This window comes from Acomys russatus, chromosome 16 (genome assembly GCF_903995435.1).
Source record: "Acomys russatus chromosome 16, mAcoRus1.1, whole genome shotgun sequence".
In the NCBI taxonomy this organism is placed as follows: Eukaryota; Metazoa; Chordata; class Mammalia; order Rodentia; family Muridae; genus Acomys; species Acomys russatus.
This window is the reverse complement of record NC_067152.1, coordinates 4,307,296-4,334,879: the sequence shown is the minus strand read 5'-3', so window position 1 is coordinate 4,334,879 and position 27,584 is coordinate 4,307,296. Positions and strand designations below refer to the sequence as shown.

Here is a 27,584-nt window from a genome sequence, read left to right as displayed (position 1 = left end):
GACCCATTGAAAGGGCTATGGAAGGAATGCTTTCTAAGACAATGGCAGAATCTCCTCAATGTGCCAAACTAAACAAACAAACAAACAACCCTAAAACCACAAAACAGTAGATGTAGGGCAACTGCATCTTTGTGTTTTGAATTCCAACTGTGAAGAATTGAGTTTTTTTTTTTTTTAATTTTTTTTTCTTAACTTTGAGAATTGCATACATATATACAATTGTCTTCACCTCCTCCCCTCAAGTCCTCCCAGATCCACATCTTACTCCAACTTTTTCAAATAACTCACCAAGTCTAGTTTGTCTACACAAGTACTTAGGGGTGTGGGCAACCCACTAGAGCGCAGTTCCTCACACAGCTAGAGGCGGGGCTTGCGAGCGCGTTTCCCCTCCTTCCATGCTGGCCTCAGTGGTTTGCTTGCTCTTGTGCAGGTCTTACGTAGGCAGACAGCAGCTCTGAGTTCCTAACAACAGGGGACTTTCACTATGGTCCTTCACACTTCTGCAACGGTCCCCGAGAACAACTGCATTAAAAATGTTCTGTGGTTGTTTTGAGACAAGAGTCTCCTTACGTTATCTGTCTCGGCTGAGTTCCTATTGCTGTGATCAAACACCATGACCAAAAAGCACGTTGGGGGATGGTGGTAGCTGGGGAGATGGCTCAGTGGTTAAGAACACTGACTGCTCTTCAGAGGACCTGGGTTCAATTCCCGGCACCCAAATAGCAGCTTACAACTGTCTGTAACTCCAGTTCCAGGGGATGTAACACCCTCACTCAGACATACATGCAGGCAAACACCAATGCACATGAAATAAAAGTAAATAAAATTAACAACAACAACAACAAAGCGAGTTGAAGAAGAAAGCGTTAAATCTGCTGACCCTTCCATATCACTGTTCATAATCCAAGGAAGTCAGGGTAAGAACCTGGAGGCAGGAGCTGCTGACTGGCCTGGTCTCCTTGGCTTGCTCAGGCTGCTCTCTTATAAAACCCAGAACCACCAGCCCAGGGATGGCTCCACCCCCAACAGGTTAGGCCCTCCCACATTCATCACTAATTCAAAAAATGCCCTACAGGCTTGACTACACACAGCCAGATTTTTATGGAGGCATTTTCTCAATTAAGGTTTTTCTTTTCAGTTAATTCTGGTTTGTGTCAAGCTGACATAAAACTAGCCAGGAGAGCAAACCTTGTCTGATTGGCCCAGAACTCATTAAGTAGACCAGGCTGGACTTGAATTCACAGAGATTTGCCTGCTTCTGACTCCACAGTGCTAGGATTAAAGGCGTGCACCTAGTGAAAATGTCTTAGAAACTTTTCTTAGGTTTATTTTATTATATGAGTGTTTTGCCTGTATGTGTACTATATGTGTGCCTGGTGTCCATGAAAGTCAGAAGGGGGTGTCAGAGACCCTGGAACGGAGTCATAGATGGGTGTGAGCCACCATGTAGGTGCTGGGACTCAAACCTGGGTCCTCTGCAAGAGCTCTTTACCACTGCGCCATCTTTCAAGCCCCAATAACACATTTTTAAAAGCACAGGCACACATAAGCACACACACACACACACACACACACACACACACACACACGGTTAAGGAGATGGCTCAGTGGGAATGCTTTCTGTACATGTGGTAGTCCCTGAGTTCAAATCCCCAATGAAAGTGGAGTGTGGCAACACATACATCCTTAATTATTTTCTGGAGGAAGAGACAGGTGGTAGTGGGGGTTTCCTTCCAGATCCAGTGAAAGAGTCTGTCTCATAAAATAAGGTAGAAAGGTTATGAATGTAGCTCAGTGGTCGAAAGGCTTACTTAGCAAGTGCAAGGCCCTGGGTTTAGTCCTCAGTACAAAAAATTTACTGAAATAAAAGTTATAGAGAAAGGAAGACACGCAACATTGACCTTTGGTCTCTACACACCAACACACAGGTGAATATATATGTACACACAGGTGTACACACATACATACAATACATTCCCATAGAGAGAACACACACACACACACACACACACACACACACACACACACACACACACAGAAAAAGTGTTAACAGGAAATATCTTTGGAAGATAAGAATAACAATAATGACTTTTTGGTGTTTTGTTTTATTTTTCAAGACAAGACCTTTCTATATAGCTCTTGGCTGTCCTGGAACTCACTGTGCAGACCAGGCTAGCCTTGAACTCACAAAGATCCACCTGCCTCAGTCTTCTGAGTGCTGATAGTAGGCATGTACCTCTGCACCTGGCAAAAGGAATATGTATGTATGTATATGTGTGTGTGTGTGTATTATTGTTGTTGTTTGTTTGTTTTTTTGAGACAGGGTTTCTCTGTGTAGCCTTGGCTGTCCTGGACTCGCTTTGTAGATCAGGTTGGCCTTGAACTCATAGCGATCTGCCTGCCTCTGCCTCCGGAGTGCTGGGATTAAAGGCGTGCACCACCACGCCCGATGAGAAATATATTTTGAATGGAGGAGAAACAATGTTTTCTGGCTTTTGTATAACAAAAATATATACTAACCAGTATTTTATGTACTAAGAGGGCCACTTCAATGTAAAATAATGACCCAGGCAAGCTCACTTTTAGCTAAGTGGATGATGAAGAGTGAAAGGAAAACACAAAGTTTTATGTGCATAAGGCTTTCTGTTTTTAGAAATGGTGTGTGGACGCATGCACAGGGAGCACCCCGTGGACATCAGAGGCCCTGTTCCATCACACTCTTCATCTTCTTCCCTTGAGACAAGGTCCCACTGAACCTGCAGGGCAGAGGGAGAAAGCTGCAGTTGTGTGGGTGTGGCAGACTAACCCCACTGGAGACTGAGAGCCACAGGGTGAAGGAGCCAGCCCCAGTGGGTCTACGCAAGCACTTCAAAGACATGAGCAATACAGAAACACTAAACAGTTCTTCGTAATCTTTGAAGATAACTCAACTAACAAGTTTAAAATTTTCATTTTTCTTAAGTCTGAAAAATAAACTGCACTGTTTAAATTCATTTGGTCAGAACCCATTAAATTAAAATAAATATGTAGTTTATCTTACATAGTCTCCGTTTGCCGGTTCTCTTGGTGTTGATAAGGCACAATCTCTAGCTTTGGAGTACAGAAGAGTAATTTTTCCTCAGACTCAGTGTGAGTCCAACCACCATTTGGGCTTGGAGTAACATGCCTCTGTGCAGTTCTGACACAATCAGAGGGCTATTATTTGTGAAAAAGATTGCCATATCCACTAGGATGGTTTTCATGCGTACTTAACTTAGAAACTATAAGAACTGCATACTGCTTATGCACAGTGCTAAGATGGAAAGATATTAATGGGTGTTAGGCCAGGAAGCTGGTAATCAAGCCAGAAAGGAGGAGGAGGAGGAGGAGGAAGAGAAGGAGGGGAGAAGGAGGAAGAAGAGGGAGGAACAGGAGGAGGAGGAGGTGGGACAGGAGGAGGAGGAGGGGAGGAGGAGGAACAAGAAGAGGAGGGGAAGAGGAGAGGAGCAGCAGCAGCAGCAAAACATGTTCCTTTCATAGCTCACTCTCTTAAATAGTGTAAAGCCTTGTGTCATGTGATATGCTCTGCTGGTCAACGCTGGTCAATGAAATGTGCAGAGCTCAGCACCCGACTGAAGCACACAGGGCTTACTTCGCACTACTTGAATATTGCTTCTGTATTCTTTTAAGTATAAGGTCACTAGTAGAGAGTTTAATGAGTTCTGTTCTTGGATAGCCTGTGGGGGTTTTACGTAGTTATCCTAGCCTCTTGGACTGATTCAGTAACAACAGATTTTCAGAAACATCAGCCTTCTGAAAGCATCTGTGTAAAGTCTACCTGGGCCTGCAGCACAGTAACAACCATCTGGAGACTTTAAACCCTGCCATTTAATAGACTCAGCTATCCTGAAAAACAAAAACAAAAACAAAACCAACCTCTGTGCAAATGCCTTTCTAGAGTTTTCTTACAACAAATGATTAGTAAGTCATTAATTAAAAATTAACTATTTGTAATATGGCCATAACATCTGCCACAGTTATTCTGTAACTTTTGCCATTGTCTACATAGACTAAGACATTCAAGGGGGCTTAACATAAATGGCGGAGTCCCCGCTCGATCCTGCCACCTGCTCTCCCTCACTGCGTGGCTCACAGCAGCTTCCTGCCCTCTGTTCCTACAGCACTCGCTGGCACTCCGTTTGTCCAGGTTGTGCTCTTGGTCATCCTTCATTACATGTCTCATCTTCTCAACATACTGATCCGTCCTTATATGCATTCCTTCTGATCTCCTCCATCATATGAAATATGTGCAATTATGGCAATAATACAACTTACAGAAGTTTTACTATCAGCACTCAGGAGGCAGAGGCAGGTGGACTCTGAGTTTCAGGCCAGCCTGGACGCCATAATAAAACTTTGTCTTGAAACAAAACAAAAAATTAGTTAACATCTACTGAATTCCTATTATTGCCTATAATTCACAAATACTATACTTAAGCCTTGTATTACAAATTTCATTTTACACACACAAAATGAAGGCGTAGAGAGGCTATATAATCTGTCACACAGCTAATGGGGAAATACTTACTGGGCCTGATCAGAGTTGTTTTTATTAAAATACTATAGTATTAAAGTATTAGGAACAAGGGCATATGGTAAGCAGTTATTCTGAATATGTGAGTCAAGAGTCATTCAAAAGAGTGTTTAGAGGATGGGACGCTTTAAGAGAACGTGTGATGAGTGGGCATGGCGGCACACGTACGCCCAGATTCCCAGCACTTAAAACTGGAGGATGGGAGTGCAGGAGTCAAGGATATCACTGAGCAACTACTGAGTTTAAAGTCAACTTGGGCTACACCAAAACTACAAACAAAACAAACAAAACAAAACAAAACTAAACTACAAGGGTTGGCAGGTAAGAATTAAGCTTGGGATTTTACTGTGATTGAACCGACAATGATATATATTTAAACATGACCAAAGGGGTTTCAAAGTGATTTAGTTTCACTCATTGTCTGAATCAATTTCATTCATCGCTTAGAAAATAGAAAGAGCTGAGTGGTTAAGACGGCTTACTGTTCTTTCAAAGGACATGAGTTTGGTTTCCAGCACTCACACTGGGTGGCCTACAATTGCCTGTAACTCCAGGTTCCAGGGGCATCCAAATACTTCCTCCAGCCTCCGCAGCACCTGCACTCACATGTGTGTACACACACACACACACACACACACTTACACACTTTAAGAAATCTTTCTAAAAGGGGCTGGAGAAATGGCTCAGTAGTTAAAAAGTACTTTTTGCTTTTGCAGGGGACTTGGGTTGTTTCCAGCACCATATGGTGGCTCATATCCACCTGTAACCCCAGCTCCTAGAATCCCTCTGGCTTCCTAAACACCTGCATCAAGTGGTGCATATAAACTCATGCAGGTGCTCGCACACACACATATATATATATATATATTACTCAGATCCACAACCATAAAATGAGGCAAATTTTTATTTTGTTTTTCGAGACACAGTTTTTCTGTGTAGCCTTTGCTGTCCTAGAACTTGCCCTGTGGAACAGGCTGGCCTCGAACTGAGAGATCAGCCTGTCTCTGCCTCTCAAGCGCTGGGATTAAAGGCCAGTGGTGTGTCACCACTGCAAATAAAAAAATTTTTTAATGAAAATTACATTGAGAATTTACATCACCCCTGTGGGGGTGGAGACCAGCCAGGGCCTGATGTGGGCTTATTTTCCCCAACAAGGGCACACCTGCTAATACTTTAAGCCTTTCAAACACTTCACTTCCCGGTGACTAAGCATTCAAGCCTGTGGGGCCATTCTCACTCAAATCACCACAGCTCCACTGACAAGTTCCTCAAGAAAAAAAAAAAAAAAAGATGATACACAGCCAGGCAGAGGCAGGCGGATCACTGTGAGTTCGAGGCCAGCCTGGTCTACAAAGCAAGTCCAGGGCAGCCAGGGCTACACAGAGAAACCCTGTCTCGAAAAACCAAAACAAACAATAACAACAAAACAATAACAGGAAATTTTACCTTATTAGCATATCTTAACACTTAAATAAACTATAATTAAAGAAACATGAGCTGGAAGGAGGTTTGAAGAAGTTGTCTCACTCTGTTATAAGTAATACTTCAAACCAGGAAGGTCAGAAATAGTCTCACGAGACATCAACTGACTTTTAGAACACAAAATTCAAAATATAACAGAAATAAGATGCAAGAGGCCAATTCTGAGCTCATAAGCCCCAACAGCCTTTTCCTGGGGGATAAAGGATGCTTAAAGATGCAAAAAGATAATGGCTTTTTTACATAGTCATTACAAAAGATAGTCAATATAATTATAGCCCAAAAGTAAAACATTAAGGTATTAAAAGCATCCTATATGGATTGTGGGTATACATATGAACCTTGGATCAATAAATACTAAGTGTAGAGAATAAACATAACATTCTTATCTGAAAAGGTTTGACGTTTCTTGTGAATCATCTCATTTCAACTCTACAGTCTTATAAAATGAAGCAGCCATTAAATCTAACATATGCAACAATTTGGACCATTTAGCTCATATAAAAAAATAATTCTAGCCAGGCAGTGGTGGCACACGCTTTTAATCCCAGCACTCGGGAGGCAGAGGCAGGCAGATTGCTGTGAGTTCGAGGCCAGCCTGGTCTACAAAGCGAGTTCAAGAAGTCAAGGCTACACAGAGAAACCTTGTCTCAAAAAAATAAATAAATAAAAAATCAAAAAAATTATTCTATTTCTATGCACTAAGACCTAAACTGTTAGAATTGGTTAGCACTGAGGTTTCTCTTTACTGGAGAATGATTCAAGACTTCAATTTTTGTTGTTTTATCAGATGTAACTAATGTAAAATCCCTTTGGTTATTGAAAAAGGGGTCACATCCCTCTAAAAACAGATTAACATAGAAAGCCAACTTGCTAAGTTCATACGACATTTGAAAAGGAGACGGACCAAATTTGATGTCTAGTATGTAACACTGACAATCTATTTATAAATCATTAGTTATATTTATTCCAAATCACAAGAAAGTCTAAAATGTCCTTAATGTCTTGAGCACATTTCTTCAAGTTAAACACAACTGAGTGACGGGTGGTCACATCCTGCTGTATTCAACAAAGAAAAGCTAACTAATTCTATCTGCAGTTAGCATTTAGTTGTTTTCCTTTTAGAAATCCAGAAACTATATGATGAATCACAAATTGTACGATAGTACCTTAATCACTTCCTTTAGCCTCAAGGTAGCGTCACACACACACACACACACACACACACACACACACACACACACACACACACATTCACTTTTACTAGAGAGATCCAAGAGAAGGGCACAGGCGGTTTGTGAAAGCCAGAGCATCTTTCTTTTTCCAAAGTCCAACAGCTCTTGGACACAGAGGCTGACATCTCTAATCATTTTGGCTTTGGGGAGTGGTTTCTTAGTGTAAGTCCAGAAAAACAGACCAATTTCGGGAGTGAGGACAGATGTTAAGTAGCAATAATTCAGAAAAAATACCCATTCTTTATCCAGCAGAAATCCTCTTTGCTGTGCAAATCTACAGTTCAGTTAACTTGGTCTAGTGTAATTCCAAGGCCAAAGTTCAGAGTTCATGCCTGCCAGACACCCTACCTTCTAGACTAATCATTGCTCCACAGACTACAAACAAAACCAAGTATAGATAAAGCCATACACACTTACTGTCAATAATGAAAACAAAAATATAACATTGGAAGCTCCCAACAGCTCTCTGGTAACCTGTCTTTCACATTGTAGGCCACAACACTCAAAAGACTTACTGAATGTAAACTAATCGATAACTTTAAGACTATTTAAGGATCAGAAATAATCATAAAACATATTAATTTATTAGCTTTAGCCACTCAATGTCACTTCATTACTAATAAAGGGAATATACATCTTATCATCTCAGTAAGTATCAAAAGTATTTAACACAGCCAGGGTGGGGTCAGGGGGTGGGGCTGGGGTGCTGGCACACACCTTTCATCTCAGCATTTGGGAGGCAGAGGCAAGTGGACCTCTATGGTTTCAACATCATCCTTGTCTACATAGTGAGGTCCAGGATGGCCAGAGCTACATGGTGAGACTTTATTTCAAAAAGACAAAAAAAAAAAAAAAAAAAAAAAAAAGTCTTGACATCCTATACCTCTTCAAAAACAGACTTGGAAAATTGAATGACAATTGAAAAATAAAAAATAAAAACCCAACGAGGTAGGCCTCACCAAAGCAGGCATTAAAACACCAACCAAGTCTTTAAGCAGATGCTGTGGCGTTGGTGCATGGGTATAAAACAGGCCAAAAGACTTAAGGTAAGGAAAGTCGGCCTTAAATCTAGCTGGGAAATGGCGTGGCAGTTAAGAGTCCATGTTGCCTTTAGGAAACTGGACCTGAGTTCGGGTTCCCGGCTCCTTTTCACGTTAGGTGGCTCACAGCCGTCTGTAACTCCAACTTCAGGGGCGTCTGACACTTCTGCTAGCTGAGGGCATTTATGTGCACACGTACACAAACACACACACACACCACACAATTAAAACTAAGAATAAATCTGAAAAGGGTAGACTTTTATACTTATGCCTAGCAGCTTAAATTAGTATAACAAATATATCAAGGTTCTAAGAGTATCAGTTTGGTGGTCAAATGCCTGACAGAGATGTGTAAACCTTGAGATTTAATCTCCAGCACAGCACTAAAAATTCTGGAGAGGGGCTGGAGAGATGGCTAGGGGTTATGAGCACTGACTGCTCTTCCAGAGGTCTTGAGTTCAATTCCCAGGAACCACACGGTGGCTCACAACCATCTATAATGTGATCTGATGCCCTCTTCTGGCCTGTAGGCCTACATGCAGGCAGAGCATTGTATACACAATAAATAAATAATTAAAAAAGAAAGTCTGGAGAGATGACTCAGCGGTTAAGAGCACTGTCTGCTCTTCCAAAGGTCCTGAGTTCAATTCCCAGCAACCACATGGTGGCTCACAACCATCTATAAGGAGATCTGGTGCCTTCTTCTGGTGTACAGGTGTACATGCAGGCAGAGCATTGTATACACAATAAATAAATAAATAATTAAAAAAGAAAGTCTGGACTAAGGTTTTTAAAGAGAATGAGATAATATACATAGTACTCAGAGCTGTGTCATTAGGGTAAGAGTGCTGTAAAAAGACGACAACCAAACCCAGCTACTTAGTTACTATTAACACAGCACTAATGTCACTCTCAATGTGGTCAGCCACACTGAGTAGGCTGCTGAGCTGTCATTGGACAGAACAGTGCTGCACAAGCCCAAACAACCTGACGTCAAGCTTTGGACTCCACGTAAAAAAGACAGACGTGGCGGCACACGTCTGTAATTCCTGAACTACTGATGGGAGCTAAGGGGGGGTCCCTGGAAGCTCAAAGTCAACCAGCCTGGAGTATGTAGCGAGACAGAAACAAGACAGACTCTGCCTCAATAGGATGGAAGGACAGAAACAATTCACAAAATTTATCATGTGACCTTTACATCTATGCTGTGGCACACGTACACACATGCACACTTATGAGCACACACAAGCACACACGATCACACATATGCACACACACAAGTGCACACACACACACACATCAAAGCAAGCACATGGAACTTCATAAGAGCTTGGATCAGGGATAGGAAGTGCTGTTCTAGGCTTGCATTCTATCAGAAACAAGCCATGTATTTCTGTCCAAATGACTTCACAACATTTTTTCCCTAATTATGTACAACATAAAGTTTGGGTGATGTTTTTCCTAATCTGCCTTTAAAAAGCAGTGGCTGCCAACTATAAAACACAGCGGCATCATGAGCATCGCTTAGGAGCTTGTTAGATGTGCAAACTCTCTAGCCTACAGGCTCAGAAACTAGCAATTTGTGTTTAACAAGCCCTCAAGGTGTTTATGATGAAACTTAAGTCTGGGAAAGAGCACATGAAATCAACTGGACGACCAGAATGAGGAACTGAAAAATGAAAATAAACAAAAAACCCCAACATCACGAAATTACAAGAGACTAAGGCAGGAGGATCATGAGTTCAGTCAGGTTGGGTTACACAGAAAAACTCTGTCTCAAAATCCAAAACCACACCTGAAAACAGACCACTCCAAAACAAAAACAAAACCCAAAACAAAAGCAAGGTCTCAAAAGATTATATTTTGGGTAATTTCAATATGCTTCGTTATTGTTGAGCTTGAACTTTCAGAGAGTACAATCAAATAAAACAAATACACAAATTTTAGCTCAAGGATAAAAAGCTTAAAAAAAAAAAAAACAAAAAAACAAAAAACCTCATTAGCAAATCAAGAAATGTCATAAATACCTAAGTTCCCAGACTTTTGAGTAGAGGTTTTCATAATGGGGCCACTTTTAAAAGGACTCTTGGGCTGGAGTGATGGCTCAATGGTTAAGCGCTCCTCCTGCTCCCAAAGAGAACCTGTGTTCAGTTTCTAGCACCCACATTACTGGCTACCAGACACTTGGAATTTCAGCTCCACAGGATCCAACACTCTCTTCTGGCTTCTCCAGGTACCTGAGCTTAGGAGCACATATCCCCACACATACACATAATCAAAAACCAACCAAACAAAAAGGTTTTTGGGGGAGATGACTCAGCTGTTAAGAGCACTGACTGCTCTTCCAGAGGACCTGGGTTCAATTCTCATCATGCACATGGCAGCTCACGACTGTCTGTAACTACTGTTTCAGGGGTCTGACACCATTACTAGACATACATGCAGTCAAAACGCCAAGATATATAAAATGAATTATTTTTAAAAATGTTATTTGCCAGTACTTTTATTTATTTGTTTGTGTTTGTTTATTTAGTTTGGTTCTTTGAGATAGGGTTTCTCTGTGTTAGCCTTGGCTGTCCTGGACTCGCTTTGTAGGCAAGGCTGGCCTCAAACTCACAGAGATCAACCTGCCTCTGCCTCCCCACGTGCTGGGATTACAGGTGTGCACCCCTTTACCCTGCTCTTTGCCGGTATTTTATTTAGCTCTTTCTCTAAACACTTTAGGACACACACATGACCATTTATTTTTCTGTAAGCCACTGGTTTGGCATGTAATTACAGTATAGAGTTCACTTCCCAGGGACTGATGAGGGTGTAATGGGTCTCTAAAACCAGGATGGTGTTGGAAAGATGACTCCACTGTTAAAGGCTTTTATTCTTACAGAGGACCAGAGTTCAGCTGCAGCACCCATGTTGGGTGTGCACACTGCCACACCTGACATTTGTATGTGGAGTCTGAGGAATCAAGTAACTCATGCTTGCAAACAAACACTTTACTGACTGGGCTGTCTCCTTAGCCTTGTCCTGTGACCCTTGACGTTTAATCAGATGACTCTCTGGGTCGCTCACCCCTTCTCCTCCAGTAGAATTAACACTTATGATACTAACCCCGGCATGACCACCACCCCATCACCCTGGTCCCAGATAGACTCTTACGCATCCCAGGCTGTGTAACTCACTATACAGTACAGGGTAGCCTTAAACTCATCTTCCGGTCCCTACTTCTTAAGTGCTAAGGTAGCAGATATGTACTACCACACCCAGTTTAACTTGATTTCTTAACATTCTTCCATTGATAGGTTGAAAATAACACTTTTGGTGAACTTTATGCAGTGGGAAGTGGAGACTTTAATGCAATAATAATGGCATAATTATCAGTAAAATCAATATACAAACTATTTGTATATTTCAAACATGTATATTACAACTTAAAAATTACAGAGTCTATGAAATCATCAAAACAGGAGTCCAAAAGCCACACCATAAAGACCATCAGTTTCCTCTGATAGGAATCCTTTATAATCTCACTGTGGCCTATTTATTCATTCCACTCTTAAGATTTGTTACTTGGTTTCTAAATACACAGCAATCCAAGCCAGCAAGCAGAAAAGGAAAACAGAAATCCTCTAAAGGGCAAGTCCTATCCTGAGAACTGCTTGGTAAGTGTTCATGAATCCTTTTCCTCAAACTCAAATTAGGTTTGTATCAGTCTTCACTTGGGGCTCTTGAACCTGACTTCTACCCTTTGTGAGGCAGGGGTCTCAGTGCATTGTCTAAGCTGGCCTTGAATTCAAGATTCTCCTGCCTCAGCCTCCAGAGTAGCTAGGGTCTACAGGCACAGCCACTGACCTGGGCTCCCAGTTATAAATCTGAACCTTTTAATTACTCCATCAGTCTTTGCTGTTTACACATCTGCTACTGCATGAAATGTTCCTATCAGGTCTTAGTAAATAACACTCTCCTTTAGAAAGCTTAGCATTGCTCTTCTAAGATCACAGACTGAGAATGTGATTCCAAAATCTATGTTTACCTACTCCGCATTTTCACATTTCCTTTCAGGGAGTTCATTAATCTCCTGAAGCCAAGCCGCAGGCCTCCAGTTGACCATAGTCTCGAAACTGAGAATGTTTGCATTAAGTAGCAACAATAGTTATATTTAAATGATGATGAGCTAGGCAGCACTGTAATGTTTAATAAACATATCCAAAGCTATGCCAGGGAGTATAGTTTAGAAGTCAACACTACAGCAAGCTTCTCTGAAGAGCAAAGTGAGCTGGGTATGATATAACTCAAAGGAAGTGTGCTTACCTAGCATGTGTTTAACCTCCAGGAATTTGAGAAAGAGCCAGAGAGATGAGAGATAAGGGACAGGGAAAAAGGGAAAATGATTGGAAGAATTAGGTGCCATACCCCTTTAATCCCAGCACTCAGGCGGGAGAGGCAGGAGGATATGTGAGATTGAGCCAGCCTGGTCTAACAGCAGTTCTAGGACAGACAAGACTAGATAATGAGACACTGTCTCAAAACAAGACAAACACACAAACTCCAGCATGTGCCTAGCTAGTGGCACTTCACCTACTCCAGTGCCTCGGGAACCTGAGGCAGGGAGGTCTGGGTGTGGGCTCACATGGGATCTGGAGCTAAACTCTTTCCCTTTAAAGAAACTGAACAAAAAGAGATGACCATCTACCTGCCACCACTCAGCGAAGGTCTTTACTGTCATTCTCAAAATTGACCCTGCAGTTACTAAGAGTGATTAAAAACTAGATTTTGAGAACTCTTGTCACTTCTGCATGGCCTTGAGCTTCGCCTTCATCTGTGCAAACAGAACATATTAGTTCAGAGCACTCCTGTGATGACTATTGAGATGATACACATTAGACGTCTAACACCGAGACAGGTGGTCCATAAACAGCAGCTATTATTAAATTCAGCTTACTCATTTTTATTGATGGGACTTATAGTTTTGCAAAATGTTAGCTAAATATCTGATCTCTCCTGATCAACCAATACAATACCATCTACCACTATGGCATTGTATTCCCATTTTATAGTGGAAGAAAACAAAGTCAAATGATTTACCCAAGGGCATAAGTTAGTATGAAAAGAGACCTAGGCCTTTTGGTCACATAGGAAGTACAGTTTAAAAACTAGTGGAGCTGGGGCTGTGCAAATCACACAGTATTTGTTCTTCTGCGTTTATTTCAGTGAGCGCAGTGTCTTCACAGTTCATTATGTTCAACATGTGTCAGAATTCCCTTTTAAAAAAAGTACTTTTTCAATTTATTTTCATTTATTAATTTAAATGATCTCTGTGTGGGTATGTGCAGGTGGTGGAGGCCTTGGATCTCCTGGAGCTGGAGTCGCAGGTGGTTGTAAGCAGCCTAAAGTGAGCGTGAGAACTTGTCACCCGTCTTCCCCAAGCAGTACTGCTCACTGTGACTGCTGAGCCATTCTCCAACTCCAGGACATTCTCTTCTTTAAAAAAAAAGACATTTATTGTGTGTATAGTGCACATCAGATCACATTATAGATGGTTGTGAGCCACCATGTGGGTGCTGGGAATTGAACTCAGGACCTCTGGAGGAGCAGTGAGTGCTCTTAACTGCTGATCCATCTCTCCAGCCCACAGGATCTTCTTCTTTTAAAAAGTGGAATAACGCTGCAGTGTATGTATATATTTTGCTCATCCTTTTTCTACCCATGGATGGATCTTATACTGCCCCCTTTTCTTAAGTACTGCTAACACTATTCATTTACACTTGGTTATTAACTTTCAGATTATGCACTCGTTTCTTCCTCTTTCACTCCATCCCCTCTCACTTTTGTAAAGTGAAAATTATGAGTAAGTTAGTTTAGTGTGCAGACATTAGCGTACAAGGCGTGCGTCATTTCCCCCTATGCTATCTTTCTCAGGAGCTCCACCACGAACCAGCATAAAGGAAAGGGTGGGCCTTTAGTCAGGTTAGTCCAGTTGGAAGGACAGGACAGTTTATCAATAACTAAAATAGTAAATTAGGTGTGAATGTATCTACAAATCACTTTATATATTTTCTGTGCTTTTAATAAGAGATAATGAAAAGTTTTTGCTGGGTATTAAATGAAGTTCTTCAGGAAGGACGGTAGCAGCCTTGTTTGGGGGTTGGCCATGGGAAATCTCAGCAGGTGATTGCTCTGAAAACAATTTAGAAGGAGCTCAAACACACTCATTTAAAACTGCTACCATCTTAAGTAACCTTGAAACTCTCCACTGGATTAAAGATGGAGTGTGAATTGGTGGAGTTCCTTTGCTTTCAACTGTGTAACTGCGAGGTGAGATTAACCACAAGCTTCAGCACACAGCCCTCCGAGGCAGGCAAGCCACAGCGGAAAGGAGCAACAGCCCGGCTTCAAAAACAACGACGGTGGAAAGATGCGCGTGAATCCTGCACTTCGGGGATTCAAGGAGTACATGTACCAATCAGGGGCTATAAAAGAAAACCACTGAAATCTAATTTTCGGAAATAACTCCAGATTACAACAGTGCGAACAGAGTGGATTGTCTTTCTTTGTGTGAATCATAACAGAAAGTTATGGTCATCTGCAAACTTAAATAAGACCCACTTCCACAGGAAGTTGGCAGCCAGCAGGATCCACAGGACCTCTGCGTTTCTGGCGGCTATTCTGATTCTATCAACCACTCTCCTCAGTCTGGCGTGCTACAGAACTCGGCTGTCACTCGGTCACCGTAGACATCTAAGAGGCTAATCCAGTTTTAGATTCCCTCAAGGTTCACCGACATTCTTCCAAAAGTTCCATCTGCCCACCGGGCTCCCGCACACTCACAGCCTTCACGAATCGCCCAACACCACCACCCCACCAACCAACCGAGCTGCACCCAAGACCTCGCAGCGCGCGCGCGCGCGCGGCACTTTCGCCCTTGCTCGCTAGTTCTCGCCCCAGGATGTAGGGAAAAGCCGCTTGGAAAAGCAAACTTTCTGAACATTTGCAGGGGCGCACTCACAGCTGGTTGATGGCGTTCTGCGAGATGACCGCATTGGCAGAGAAGTAGGGGATCATGTCGGGGCCACCGAGGCTGCAGGTGCTGGCAGGGGGCGCTTTCCTTTGGCCGGCCAAAGTACTCAGGGTCATGGAGCCCACTCAGGGTGAACAGCTCCGCATCCTGGACCGGCGTTGGAATAACGCGGGCCAAAGGCGCGGCTGGTTCCAGGCGGCTGAGCTGAGTCCGCCCGGGAGCTCCGAGGTAGCTGCCGAAGCCCCGGGGCTCCGCTGCGGAGTCTGGGCTGCCGGGAGCCGCCAGCAGCCCTCCCCCAACCCGCGTCCGGGGCGGGGCGGTTTGGAGCGTCCGGAGGGTGGGCCCCGCCGGCGCCCCGCCCCGGAGCTCGCAGCGCCCACGCGGCTCCCGCAACGCGTACGGGCCTGCTGGGTAAAAGGTTGCGGGAAACGGCAGCCTGGGTGATGGAGTGTAATTGGCAGAGGATATTTCTTTACTCTGACCGCTCAACTGAAAAGTACAGTCTCTTAAGCAGCTCTGCGCACTGTACCTCAAACGAACCAAGTTTATGAATGGCCTTCAAAGTTTTTAAAGGCCTCACACACGCGTAAGTTAAATATTTATCAATGGCTTTCTTAGGTTCTCTGGGTGGAACTCAAGAGACTATAGTTTGTGAGCGGGCTACAGTGGACAAAATCTGCGAATCCTTGTAAATAAATACATAGAGGGTTCACAGCCTTAGTGACACTTTATGACTCTTTGTGAAGATTAGAATATCCCAATGCCCAATTTACACTTTAAATCAATTAAACTGTAGTGTCTTTGGAAGGAGATCTAGATGTCGGTAGTTTTCGAAAATAGCCTGTGTTTTCACGGCTTTCCCCCCAAACGGCATTCTCTGAAGTCTTACAAGGTTTCCGCCCTTCGCATGCTCCTTCCAGCAGGCTGAACGTGCATTTCACCTGACCAGTAACCGGCTCTGTAAAAGGAGCCGCTTTCTGTTTGGTTTACAGAAGGGGCCAGCACACAGAGGCAGAATCTCTGCAAGCCCCATCCTCTTGCCCTTCCAGCCTGGCACCAGAGCAAATATGTTAGGAATCACTATCCTCTTAGCATATCTGACTAAAATATATTAATGGAGCTCCTATAGGAATCCAAAAGCCAGAAATTAATAAACTTAAAAACAATATCGTTAAACTAATTAGAAAAGACAAGTCACTTTCAATGTATTAGAGTTAAAAAACCAAATCTTTGTTTTGTATAAAACTACAGGGAAGTTTGCCAATTTTCAATATGCTGACAATGAAATTAATCTAAATATAAAATTCTGTGTCTAAAACCAGAATTACTTTATTAGTTGTCCATAAAACTTCAAGCCATTACCAGGGTAATGAGGGGCTCAGACTGCTGTGAAACTTCCAGAAGGCAGCATATATGGTTCCCAGACATGTGGCAATAGGATGGCCCCCGGTGGCAAGGGAAGAGTTAAGGGAAAGTCTGGATGTTAGAGTGTCCTCATCTTCCTCTGCTCTAGGAAGGAAGTGTTTTAAAGATTTGTTCAAGCTGTGTCAGCAGGCACCCAAATGGCAGTGTAAGAAAAAAAAATCTGCTGATACACCCCAAAATAAATTGCTTAAAATATCTGGCAAACTTGCCAGTTTGAAACATCTTCCACGCTGCAATTTATTACAGTCTCCTGCTGCGATTAAAAAAAAAAAAAAGGCAGGAGGCTCTTTAGAACAGAATTAAGGTGAGCCCAGTTTCTTTCATGACACAGCAAGAGATGAGTTTTTTTTTTTTTATTTAAGTCACTATTAAATGATGTCATTTAGGAAAGATGATGGCATGGTAGTCATCTTTATCTGAAAAAGAATTCAGCAGAAATTGTGACTTACTTGATTTGATCAAACTCAATGCATTTTTTAAAAATGCTAGGGATAAAAATTTCATAGATAAAGATTTTGTAAATGTGTATACTTATGTCACATGAAAAGGTTCCTACAGTGATGCCCCAGAAATGCACAATCCTTTGGTTTTCCCTTAAAAGACCTCTGCCAGCCACTCACATAAGTAGATGAGTAATACTGCTAACCTAGTCCCTTTAAATCCTCTCTTTGAGTGGTAACATGGGAAATTTGGAAAGTTGTAGGATACATTTCTTGATTTAAAAAATAAAAATAAAAAGTCAAGTTATCATTTTTGTTTTGTTTTTTCTTTGTGTAGCCCTGGCTGTCCTGGAACTCACTCTGTAGACCGGGCTGGCCTCAAATTTACAGAGATCCACCTGCCTCTGCCTCCCAAGCGCTGGGATTAAAGGAGTGCGCCACCACCACCACTGCCGCCCCCTGGCCAAGTTACCATTTTAAGCTGGGAAACCTTTAAGGACTAGTTCTGCTATTATCTGTTTTGTTTGTGTTTTTGTTTGTTTGTTTGGTTGGTTTTTCTCTGTGTAGCCTTGACTGTCCTGGACTGGCTTTGTAGATCAGGCTGGCCTGGAACTCACAAAGATCCATCTGCCTCGGCCTCCCAATTGCTGGGATTAAAGTCGTGTGCCACCACCTCCTGGCTTGCTATTGTCTGTTTTAAAAAGATGAACAACTTTTTTTTTTGAAGTCTGTAGTGCCAAAATGTCAGTTTAGTTTCAGTTCAATTTAATCCTCCTTTCTCCACAGTCAGGAAACAGCTCTGGGGAGCAAGCTATCTAAATCTAAGAAAATGAAAGGAATTAAAAAATTATTCCAATCCTGGCTCAGTGGTGCATGCCTGTAATCCCAGTACTTAGGGAGGCAGAGGCAGGAGGATCTCTGTGAGTTCAAGGACAGCCTGGTCTACAAAGTGAGTCCATGATAATCAAGGCTACCCAGAGAATCCCTGTCTCAGAGAAAACAAACAAAATGTTTCCAAATTAGAGTGAAAAGCATGAAATTTTTTAAGCTACTTTCTTTTCTTTTTTTTTTGCTTAAAGAAGTTATTCTTTTTTAATTAAGGATATTTTATTTTTTACACATACATTTATATTATTACACATATATACAATAAACTACCTACAGCAAGAAGAACCATGACACAATCAGGAATTATATAAATGTTCCATTCTTAGTGTTTTGGCTATTTGTATTTGACAGCCTTGAAGAAAACATCTTTCATATCTTGGTGCGTCTAAAATTCTGAATGTACCAGTACCATGCTGTTTTAATTACTGTTGCTTTATAGTACAGCTTGAGATCAGGTATGGAGATTCCTCCGGATGATCTTTTATTGTACAAGATTGTTTTAGCTATTCTGGGTTTTTTGTTTTTCCATATGAAGTTCAGAATTGAACTTTCAATCTCTTTAAGAAATTGTGTAGGTATTTTGATAGGGATTGCATTGAATCTGTAGATTGCTTTTGGTAAGATAGCCATTTTTACTATGTTAATTCTCCTGATCCATGAGCAGGGAAGATCATTCCATCCTCTCATGTCATCTTCAATCTCTTTCTTCAGAGTTTTGAAAAAATTTTCAGACAAGTCCTTCACTTGCTTGGTTAGAGTAACTCCTAAATATTTTATATTGCTTGTGGCTAATGTGAAGGGTGTGGTTTTCCTAATTTCTTCCTCTGCAAGCTTGTCATTTGTGTATAGGAAGGCTACAGACTTTTTTGAGTTAATTTTGTATCCAGCCAATTTGCTGAAGGTGTTTATCAACTGTAGTAGTTCTCTGGTGGAATTTTGAGGATCATTTATATAGACTATCAGTGGAATTGAATCGAAGACCAGATATGAATCCACACACATGTGGCCACTTGATTTTTGACAAAGAAGCCAAATCCATTCAATGGAAAAAGGATAGCATCTTCAACAAATGGTGCTGGTCTAACTGGATGTCTATGTATAAAAAAATGCAACTGGACCCATATTTGTTACCTTGCACAGAACTTAAATCCAAGTGGATCAAAGACCTCAACATAAAACCAGAGACACTAAGTCAGATAGAAGAAAAAGTGGGGAAGAGCCTGGAACACATTGGCACAGGAGACAACTTCCTGAACAGAACACCAACAGCCCAGGCCTTCAGGTCAACAATTAATAAATGGGACTTCATGAGGCTGAGAAGCTTCTGTAAGGCAGGAGACCCTGTCAACAGAACAGAGCGACAACCTACAGACTGGGAAAAGATCTTCACCAACCCTACATCTGACAAAGGTCTAATATCCAAAATATATAAAGAACTCAAGAAATTAAACAGCACCAAACCAAATAACCCAATTGAGAAATGGGGCTTGGAACTAAACAGAGAATTCTCAACAGAGGAATATCAAATGGCTGAGAAACACTTAAAGAAATGCTCAACCTCCTTAGTCATCGGGGAAATGCAAATCAAAACAACTCTAAGATTCCATCTTACACCCATCAGAATGGCTAAGATCAAAAATTCAAGTGACACCACATGTTGGCGAGGATGTGGAGAGAGAGGAACACTCCTTCATTGCTGGTGGGAATGCAAACTAGTACAGCCACTTTGGAAATCTATCTGGTGCTATCTCAGAAAACTGGGAATAGGGCTTCAGCAAGATCCAGCTATTCCACTCCTTGGAATATACCCAGAAGATGCCCACCCAGCACACAACAAGAAAATTTGCTCAACCATGTTCATAGCAGCCTTATTTATAATAGCCAGAACATGGAAACAGCCTAAGTGTCCCTCAGTAGAAGAATGGATAAAAAAAACTGTGGTACATTTACACTATGGAATACTACTCAGCTATTAAAAACAAGGAATTCCCGAAATTTGTGGACAAATGGATTGAACTAGAAATGATCATTATGAGTGAGTTAACCCAGAAGCAGAAAGAGTCAAATGGTATATACTCACTTATATCTGGACACTAGCCCAAGGGGCATGTCCCATGAAAGCCTTCACTAACCAGGAAACTGGGACAGAGGGGAAGGCATCCTATTGGGACTCTAGATGAGAGAAGCATGGGAGAATGGCAAAGTTGAAGGATCTAGAGGATCCTAGAAACCTACAAGAAGAAAATTATGATAGGCAGATTTGGGCCCAGGGGTACCGCTCAAACTATGGCACCAGCCAAGGACTATACAGGCCGTAAACTTCAAACCCCTACCCAGACCTAGCAAATGGACAGGACATTCTCCACAGTTGAGTGGAGAGTGGGGTCTGACTTTCACACATACTCTGGTGCCTCATATTTGACCAAGTCCCCTGAATGGGGAGACCTGGTGGCACTCAGAGGAAGGACAGCAGGCTACCAAGAAGAGACTTGATACCCTATGAGCATATACAGGGGGAGGAGGTCCCCCTCAGTCACAGTCATAGGGGAGGGGAGGAAGGGGAAAATGGGAGGGAGGGAGGAATGGGAGGATACAATGGAGGAGATAACCATTTAGATGTAATATGAATAAATTAATAAAATAAAATTTAAAAAATTCTGAATGTAAATCAATATCTATCATATCTCATCTCTATCAACTTAAAACAGCTATCTAGATCTAAAAACATCTTAACCCCTAAACAACTAAGCTTAATTGTAAAACTAAACTACCTGGTCTTCAACCCCATCAGAGACTTGAGAAGGAATAAAATTGATTGCCTGAGTAACTGGGAGTGCAGGTTAGTAGTTTTCCAAATGAGAAGGAGACAGAGACAGTTTGCTGCCTGATCAGTCACCCAAAACTCTCTATAACATTGGAGCATCATCTTCAGCCTTTTGGCCCAATATATCTGACAGACATATTTGTGAGGCAGGAACTATTGAGGACTTGCTAATCCTGTCTTGGCAGAGTTTGGCTGTTGACTCTGCTTGCATCCAAGCTTGCCCTTTTTTAGGCAGAATTCTATCTGTGGTAGAAATGAGGACATTTTGCCCAGTGGCTTGTTTGCCACATTTGAAGCCATCTCCATAAGGAGGTTCTTTGATGCTCATCATCCTCTTTGAGGTCAGCTGGGTGTTGCCAGGACCTGTCTCATTGTCAGTGAATCTTTAAAATAATAAAAATATTTTAAAGCAATATTCTGTTTGTCTCTGAGGTTTTTGACGACCTTGTCTAAGTATTTTACCTTATCTTTCTATACAATCATATCTATCTGTTGCGCCTAAGATATATATTCTTGTGAAAAAAATAGACTAGTAATTGATATGACCATGATTTGATCAACTAACAATTAACCTGCATAATTTACTTATCCTAAACAGCCTGTAATATCACTTTCAAAGTATTAGAAGTTAAACCTTGCATTATAATTGAGTTATAAGGGTACAGTACTTCATATTAGATTAGAAATATATCTAATGTGTATGAAGAATAATCTTACATTTGAATTCTATACCACTGTATTTAAAATTAAGCTTATTAGCCGGGCACTGGTGATGCACGCCTTTAATCCCAGCACTAGGGAGGTAGAGGCAAGCAGATCTCTGTGAGTTCGAGGCCAGCCTGGTCTACAAAGTCAGTCCAGGACAGCCAAGGCTACAACAGAGAAACCCTATCTCAAAAAAAAAAAAAAAATTAAATGTATTTGCATCTATATACAAAATTCTACACCAGTGAATTAAAAATAACCTTGTGAGTGACAATTGAGGCATTAAGTTGAGGAGTAGATTCACTAATCTACTTTTTGTTCTATCTTCCCTATATATTTCTATATTCCCCCTTCTTTCTTTTCAACCCCTATCTCCAAACCTAAGAATGGGAGATAAAGGAAAAGAGAGACATTGCTGAGTCTAACCTTGTTTTCACTCTAAATAAGACCAATAATAATGTATAACTGACTCCCATTGAAAATAACCCTCTATAGCTCAAGAAGGCAACCAAAAACCTACCCGACCTCCCTTAAAAGAAATGGGGTGTCATTCTCTTAAGGTTTCTTCTGGCTGATTTGGGATGAATAATACCTTTGATGAAGTCCCTTGATGGCATTTGTAAAATGATATAATAAGACCTTAAAAAAAATCCCCAGATGGAGGTGGAGGTGGCTGCACACGCCTTTCTTCCCAGAGCTCAGGAGGCAGAGGCAAGTGGATCTCTGAGTTGTAGGCCAGCCTGGGCCAAACGTGAGTTCTAGGACAAGGTCCTTGCTGCTAAACATGACAACCTGAATTGAACCCCTGGGACTCACACGGCAGAAGAGGAGAAATATCTCCCTCAGGTTATCTTCTAGCCTCGACACTGGCACTGTGGTGCTGTGGCACGCACACACCACATGCACACACACAATAGGTATAATTTAAAGCAAGCAAGAAAACAAATAGATTAAAAAAAACCACACACACACAACTCCGAAACATGAAATATATTTAGTTCACTTAAGACAATCTCCTAGTTCAAATCAACAGTGACCAGCAGTTAAGGACTCTGGTTTTGGAACTAATAAACCGAGTTGATGGGACTTAGTATTAGCATTTAATTTATGAAGTTATTTTGAGGGTTAATTAAAGTTAATACCTATATTAAAAAAATACTTAAGCACAAAGATCTACTCCATGGCTTTATGTTTGGCATATTAAGGTAAGGCCCACTATGTACCTTACTTTTTTTTCACTGAGAATATATTTTAGATGAATTTCCTTGTTCTTTTTCACAAACATTAAAAAGTGGTAATGACTCTGATACAATAAGTTCCAGGGCTGGGCATGGTGGCATACCTGTTTAATCCCATCACTCAGGAGGTTGAGGCAGGAGAATCTCTATGAGTTTGAAGCCAGCCTGGTCTACATAGCAAATTCTAGGTTAGCCAGGGCTACATAGTGAGATCCTGTCTAAAATAAAGAGAGGAAGTTATAGGACCAGGGAAATGGCTCAGCAGTTAAGAGCTACAGCTTATGACCTGAGTTCAGCCTCACACGGTAGAAGGAGAGAACTGATTCCTGCAAGTTTCCACACAGAAAAAAGTAATGTTTTTTTCTTTTTGAGATATGTGGACAAAAGTCCTGTGTGGACAAAATGACACGTTTTTATTATCATAAGCTGATCAGTCAGTGTCCAGTAATAGAAAGTGTTTGTTTTATTATCCAGAAGCTGATGAAATGAATGAAAACGGACATACACGGGACATGTTAAGTATCACCATTCCATGTAGGAAGTTTTACGGTTACTGTTTACAAGTTGGTCACATTAACTCACTGTTATAGCCTGTAATCATCTGATTTCTGCAATGTTTACTTGATTTTTCTATTTTTTTTAAGATGTCAAATAATAACATTAACTTATGCAACTGTATTCTTTAAGTACCTGATTATAAGAAAAAATAATGATACTAAGCTGAGGACCTACTTGTGTTTCTTTGTTTTCTCTCAGGGCTTGATCTAGAGAAATAAATAGTAAATTGATCCCTTGAGTGTCAAAGGGAAGAAAGCCAACACTTTAAATGTTACAAAACAAAAATCTTGTTACCTGGAGTAACACAACCTGCTGTCTTTGGTTAATTTGCAAAATGCCAGGACAAAACTGGGAAGATAATCCCTCCCACCCCCACCCTGTTTCAGGTCTGTTGTCCGGACAGGACTAAGAGCTGTCTTACTATACTTGGTCAAAGGCACTCTTCAGACAACACACCAACAGGCTAACAATAGCTCTTAACAGCAATCGGCTTTGTGCGTGTTCTGTTTTAAATACCCAACAATAGTTTTAAACACTTGAGTTGACCGTTGTCACTGAGCCTTTCTAGTCATTTGCAGAGAACTTCCCACACTAGAGCGCCGTGGGACACTGAGAAGACCTGCATCTCAACACCGGAGAAAAGATCACTAAAGCATTCACTGCTGGTCTTAGCCACCATATGCTCCTGCGCAAGGGTACGCTGCAATGCACTTTCTTCAGGTTACAAAAGCCTGACACTTCTATTGTTTAGTAAAAATAATAGGCATTTATGGATCACTTTTCACATTCAACACACTTCACAAAACATTAACTATTTAGTCCCTGCTCATGTCTTCATTCTGTTCTTTAAACTACTTAAAAGACACAGTAACATGGTGTTACTCCCCACTTTCAGCTTTCAGCAAGGTAAAAGAAGTCACTTTTCTCATCTCTATGATGTCACTCTCTGGTAACTAGAATTATTTTCAGAAAAATTTCCCACATATTTAAATGTGAATGTAGCTGCTCTTTAGGAAGTTCACATGATAAATGTACACACACAATGGTATGATGTGTTTTATTTTGTTTTTTTACCACGACTTATCATTGTCTTCCCATGGTTATATAAATCTACCTAATGCTTTTTTTTATTATAGAGACAGGCTCTCTCTACAAAGCCCTGTCTGTCCTGGACCTCACTATGTAGACTAGGCTGGCCTCTAACTCCAGCCTCCTGCACTAGGATTAAAGGCATGCACCACCACTCCTGGCCTATATTGTATAATTAGATATAATTTGTTTTAGAGATTCTCTGCTGATAGGCATTGGCTTCCAGTTTTAATCAATGAGCATGCTTTTACACCCTGAGGGAGAGGAGTCAGCTGTTACTGGGGATTAAACCCAGGGCTTTGCAAATGTTGGCTTTGTAGTTTTTCAAAATTTTGTGCATACTTGTGAACATAACTGTTGCCTGCATATTTCAGAGGTGGAATTGCAATTAGTTAAACATGTTTTAAATATCTTAAGATGTGATAGGGCCGGATAGATGGCTCAGTGGTTAAGAGCACTGGCTGCTCTTCCAGAGGTCCTGAGTTCAATTCCCAGCAACCACACGGTTGCTCACAACCATCTAGAGTGTGATTTAATGCATACTGTATACATAAAAAAATATCTGGTAGATATTCATTAATTGACCTCAGTAAATGGTTTTCTCTTTGCAATCTTTAGTCTCAACTATTCCATGATCTATTAAATTAACTGAGGGCCCAAAGATGGTCTTCTGTGTCATAGTCTGTCTATTACATTAAAAACGAAATATAATCAATTTAGACTACCTTAAAGAGCCGGGTGGTGGTGGCACACACTTTTTTAATCTCAGCACTTGGGAAGCAGAGTTTGAGGCTGGTCTGGTCTATAAAGTGAGTTCCAGACAGCCAGATCTACACAGAGGAAACCCTGTCTCAGAAAAAAATAACCCACAAAAACCCAACTCCCCTGTAAGATAGTATAAATTCATAATATATTTTGAAATAGGGCTGAAAAGATGGCGTAGCAGGTAAGAGCACTTGCTACTCTTGTAGAAAACCCAGGTTCAGTTCTAAGCATCCACATGGAGGGTTACGACCATCTTTAACTCAGGTCCAGGGGCTCTGACAACACCTTCTGGCTTCCTTGGGCACCAGGCACACGTAAACGCAGCCAAATGCTCGTATACATAAAATAAAAAGAAATATATATTTTAAAAAGATACTTTAAAAGCCAGGTGTGGTGGCACATGAGGCAGAGGCAGGCAGATCTCTGTTGAGTTTGAGGCCAGCCTTGTCTACAAAGTGAGTCCAGGACAGCCACGACTACACAGAGAAACCCTGTCTCAAAAAAGAAAAAAACCCTAAAACTTTAAAATATAATTAATGGGAACCATCATAGTATATAATATAGATGAATGAGCCAATTATAACCTAATACTAAGAGTACAGGAGAATAGATTAAGACAGGAAAACTAGAAGTGAATTTGGGAGTTAAAATAAGACCTTGAAAAAGGAAAATAAGTGGTGGGCTGACACTTATTTAGCTGGCATTCAGTGCCCTATTAAACATTTACATGCACTGGAGCTGGAGAGACGCTCAACAGTGTAAGTCACCTGCTGTTTTGCAGAAGCCCCTAGTTCTCAGGATTCACATGGCAGTCCCTAACCATCTTAACGCTTGTTCCAGGGGGTCCTGTGCCTCTCGGGCTCTGTAAGCACCAGGCATACGTGGAGCTCTTCCAGTTAGGTCCAGTGATTGATCTGAGGTTTATAGGGTGGCATTAGACGTTTCTAACGCCTTTAGAATTTAAAACTGTGTTATTCCAGGTGAGCATGGTGGGTCCCACCTGCTGTCCCAGCACTCTAGCATCTGAGTGGGAGGTACGCAGAGCGAACAGAGCAGAAGACCAGTCTAGAGGGGCTGGAGGGATGCGTCAGGTGAAGAGCGTGCTTTGCTCTTGCACAGGACCCAAGTTCAGTTCCTAGCCCCTGCACTGTGGCTCACAACCATTCATAACTCTAGTTCTTGGAGACCCAGCACCTTCCTCTGGCCGTCTCTGGTGCCAGACATGCACACGGTGCACAGACATACATGCAGGCAAACACCTGTATGCACAAAATAATAAGCCAGGTGTGGTGGTACACGCTTTTAAAACTAGCACTCAGGAGGCAGAAGCAGGCAGATATTTTTGAGTTAGAGGTCAGCCTGGTCTAATTATATTGAGTTCCAGACTAGCCAAAGCTATGCAGAGAGGCCTTGTCAAAAAAAAAAAAAAAAAAAAAAAAAAAAAAAAAAAGGCAAAGACAAAAACAAATAAAAACCACCCTGTCTGCTCAAGGTCTCATTCTTTACCTTATTCCATGTAATATAAATGCACAGTTACATATGATCAGATAGGAATGTATATGCATCTTCTAATTGTTGCCTCTACCTCTGTACAGAAGCAGACGAAAGGTGGTCAGCTTCTGGAGCACTGTATACAGAGAGGCCCAGTGTGCATTCTGATTGGATGACAGCCCACTGTATCCTTCTTGAGACTGTCTGTTTTACATTTACTCACACTTTAGGCTCTAAGGACACACATTTCCCAAGGAGCCCATACATTAATTACTGAAGTTCTTGTCCTTGGGAGTTCAATTCTCATACCTGGTACAAGAAATAGTACCCGAGATCCCCTTTCCCTTCGTCCTCTCTCCCCTGCTGCCTCTCGCTCCTTAGCTGGATGCCTTTCATACAGATACTCCCAGAGACAGCCTGGAGTACAGCCCAATAGGCAAGGGCTTTATTTTTATTTTCAGGCCTGCCCTAGACTTTCAGGAGCCAAAAGTTCACATTGCAGCAGCACTGATTCAGCCTTTTCACCAGCAGTTTAGTGCTGTGCAGTTTGCTGGAATGGTCAGGTTTCCAGGCCCTGGCGCAGCAGCAGCATTATCTCTGAGCCTTCATGTATCAGCTTCCCTGGCAGCATTTCACTTGCTATGTCTTTTACTCTGAAATCACGTGGACACGCAAAAATCACACACATACACTTACGCACTTTAAAACAGCCATGTGCCATATGTTCAAAGAATTTAAGAACAGGGGCTGGAGAGATGGCTCAGAGGTTAAGGGCACTGATTGCTCCTCCAGAGGTCCTGAGTTCAATTCCCAGCAACC

General features: G+C 41.6%; 1 protein-coding gene across 2 annotated transcripts in view; it reads right to left on the bottom strand.

Moving 5' to 3' along the window:
* Positions 1-27,584, bottom strand: part of Ssh2 (slingshot protein phosphatase 2) — a 254,058-nt gene that overhangs the window by 96,402 nt on the left and 130,072 nt on the right. The window contains exon 1 of one of the 2 annotated variants that reach the window (XM_051158005.1): positions 15,331-15,634. The exons of the other annotated variant lie outside the window; for it this stretch is intronic. Within the exon in view, the coding sequence (XP_051013962.1) occupies positions 15,331-15,458 (128 nt within the window). The 5' untranslated portion in view covers positions 15,459-15,634. Of the gene's footprint in view, positions 1-15,330; positions 15,635-27,584 lie in introns of those variants that run through there. 2 annotated transcript variants of the gene reach the window in all.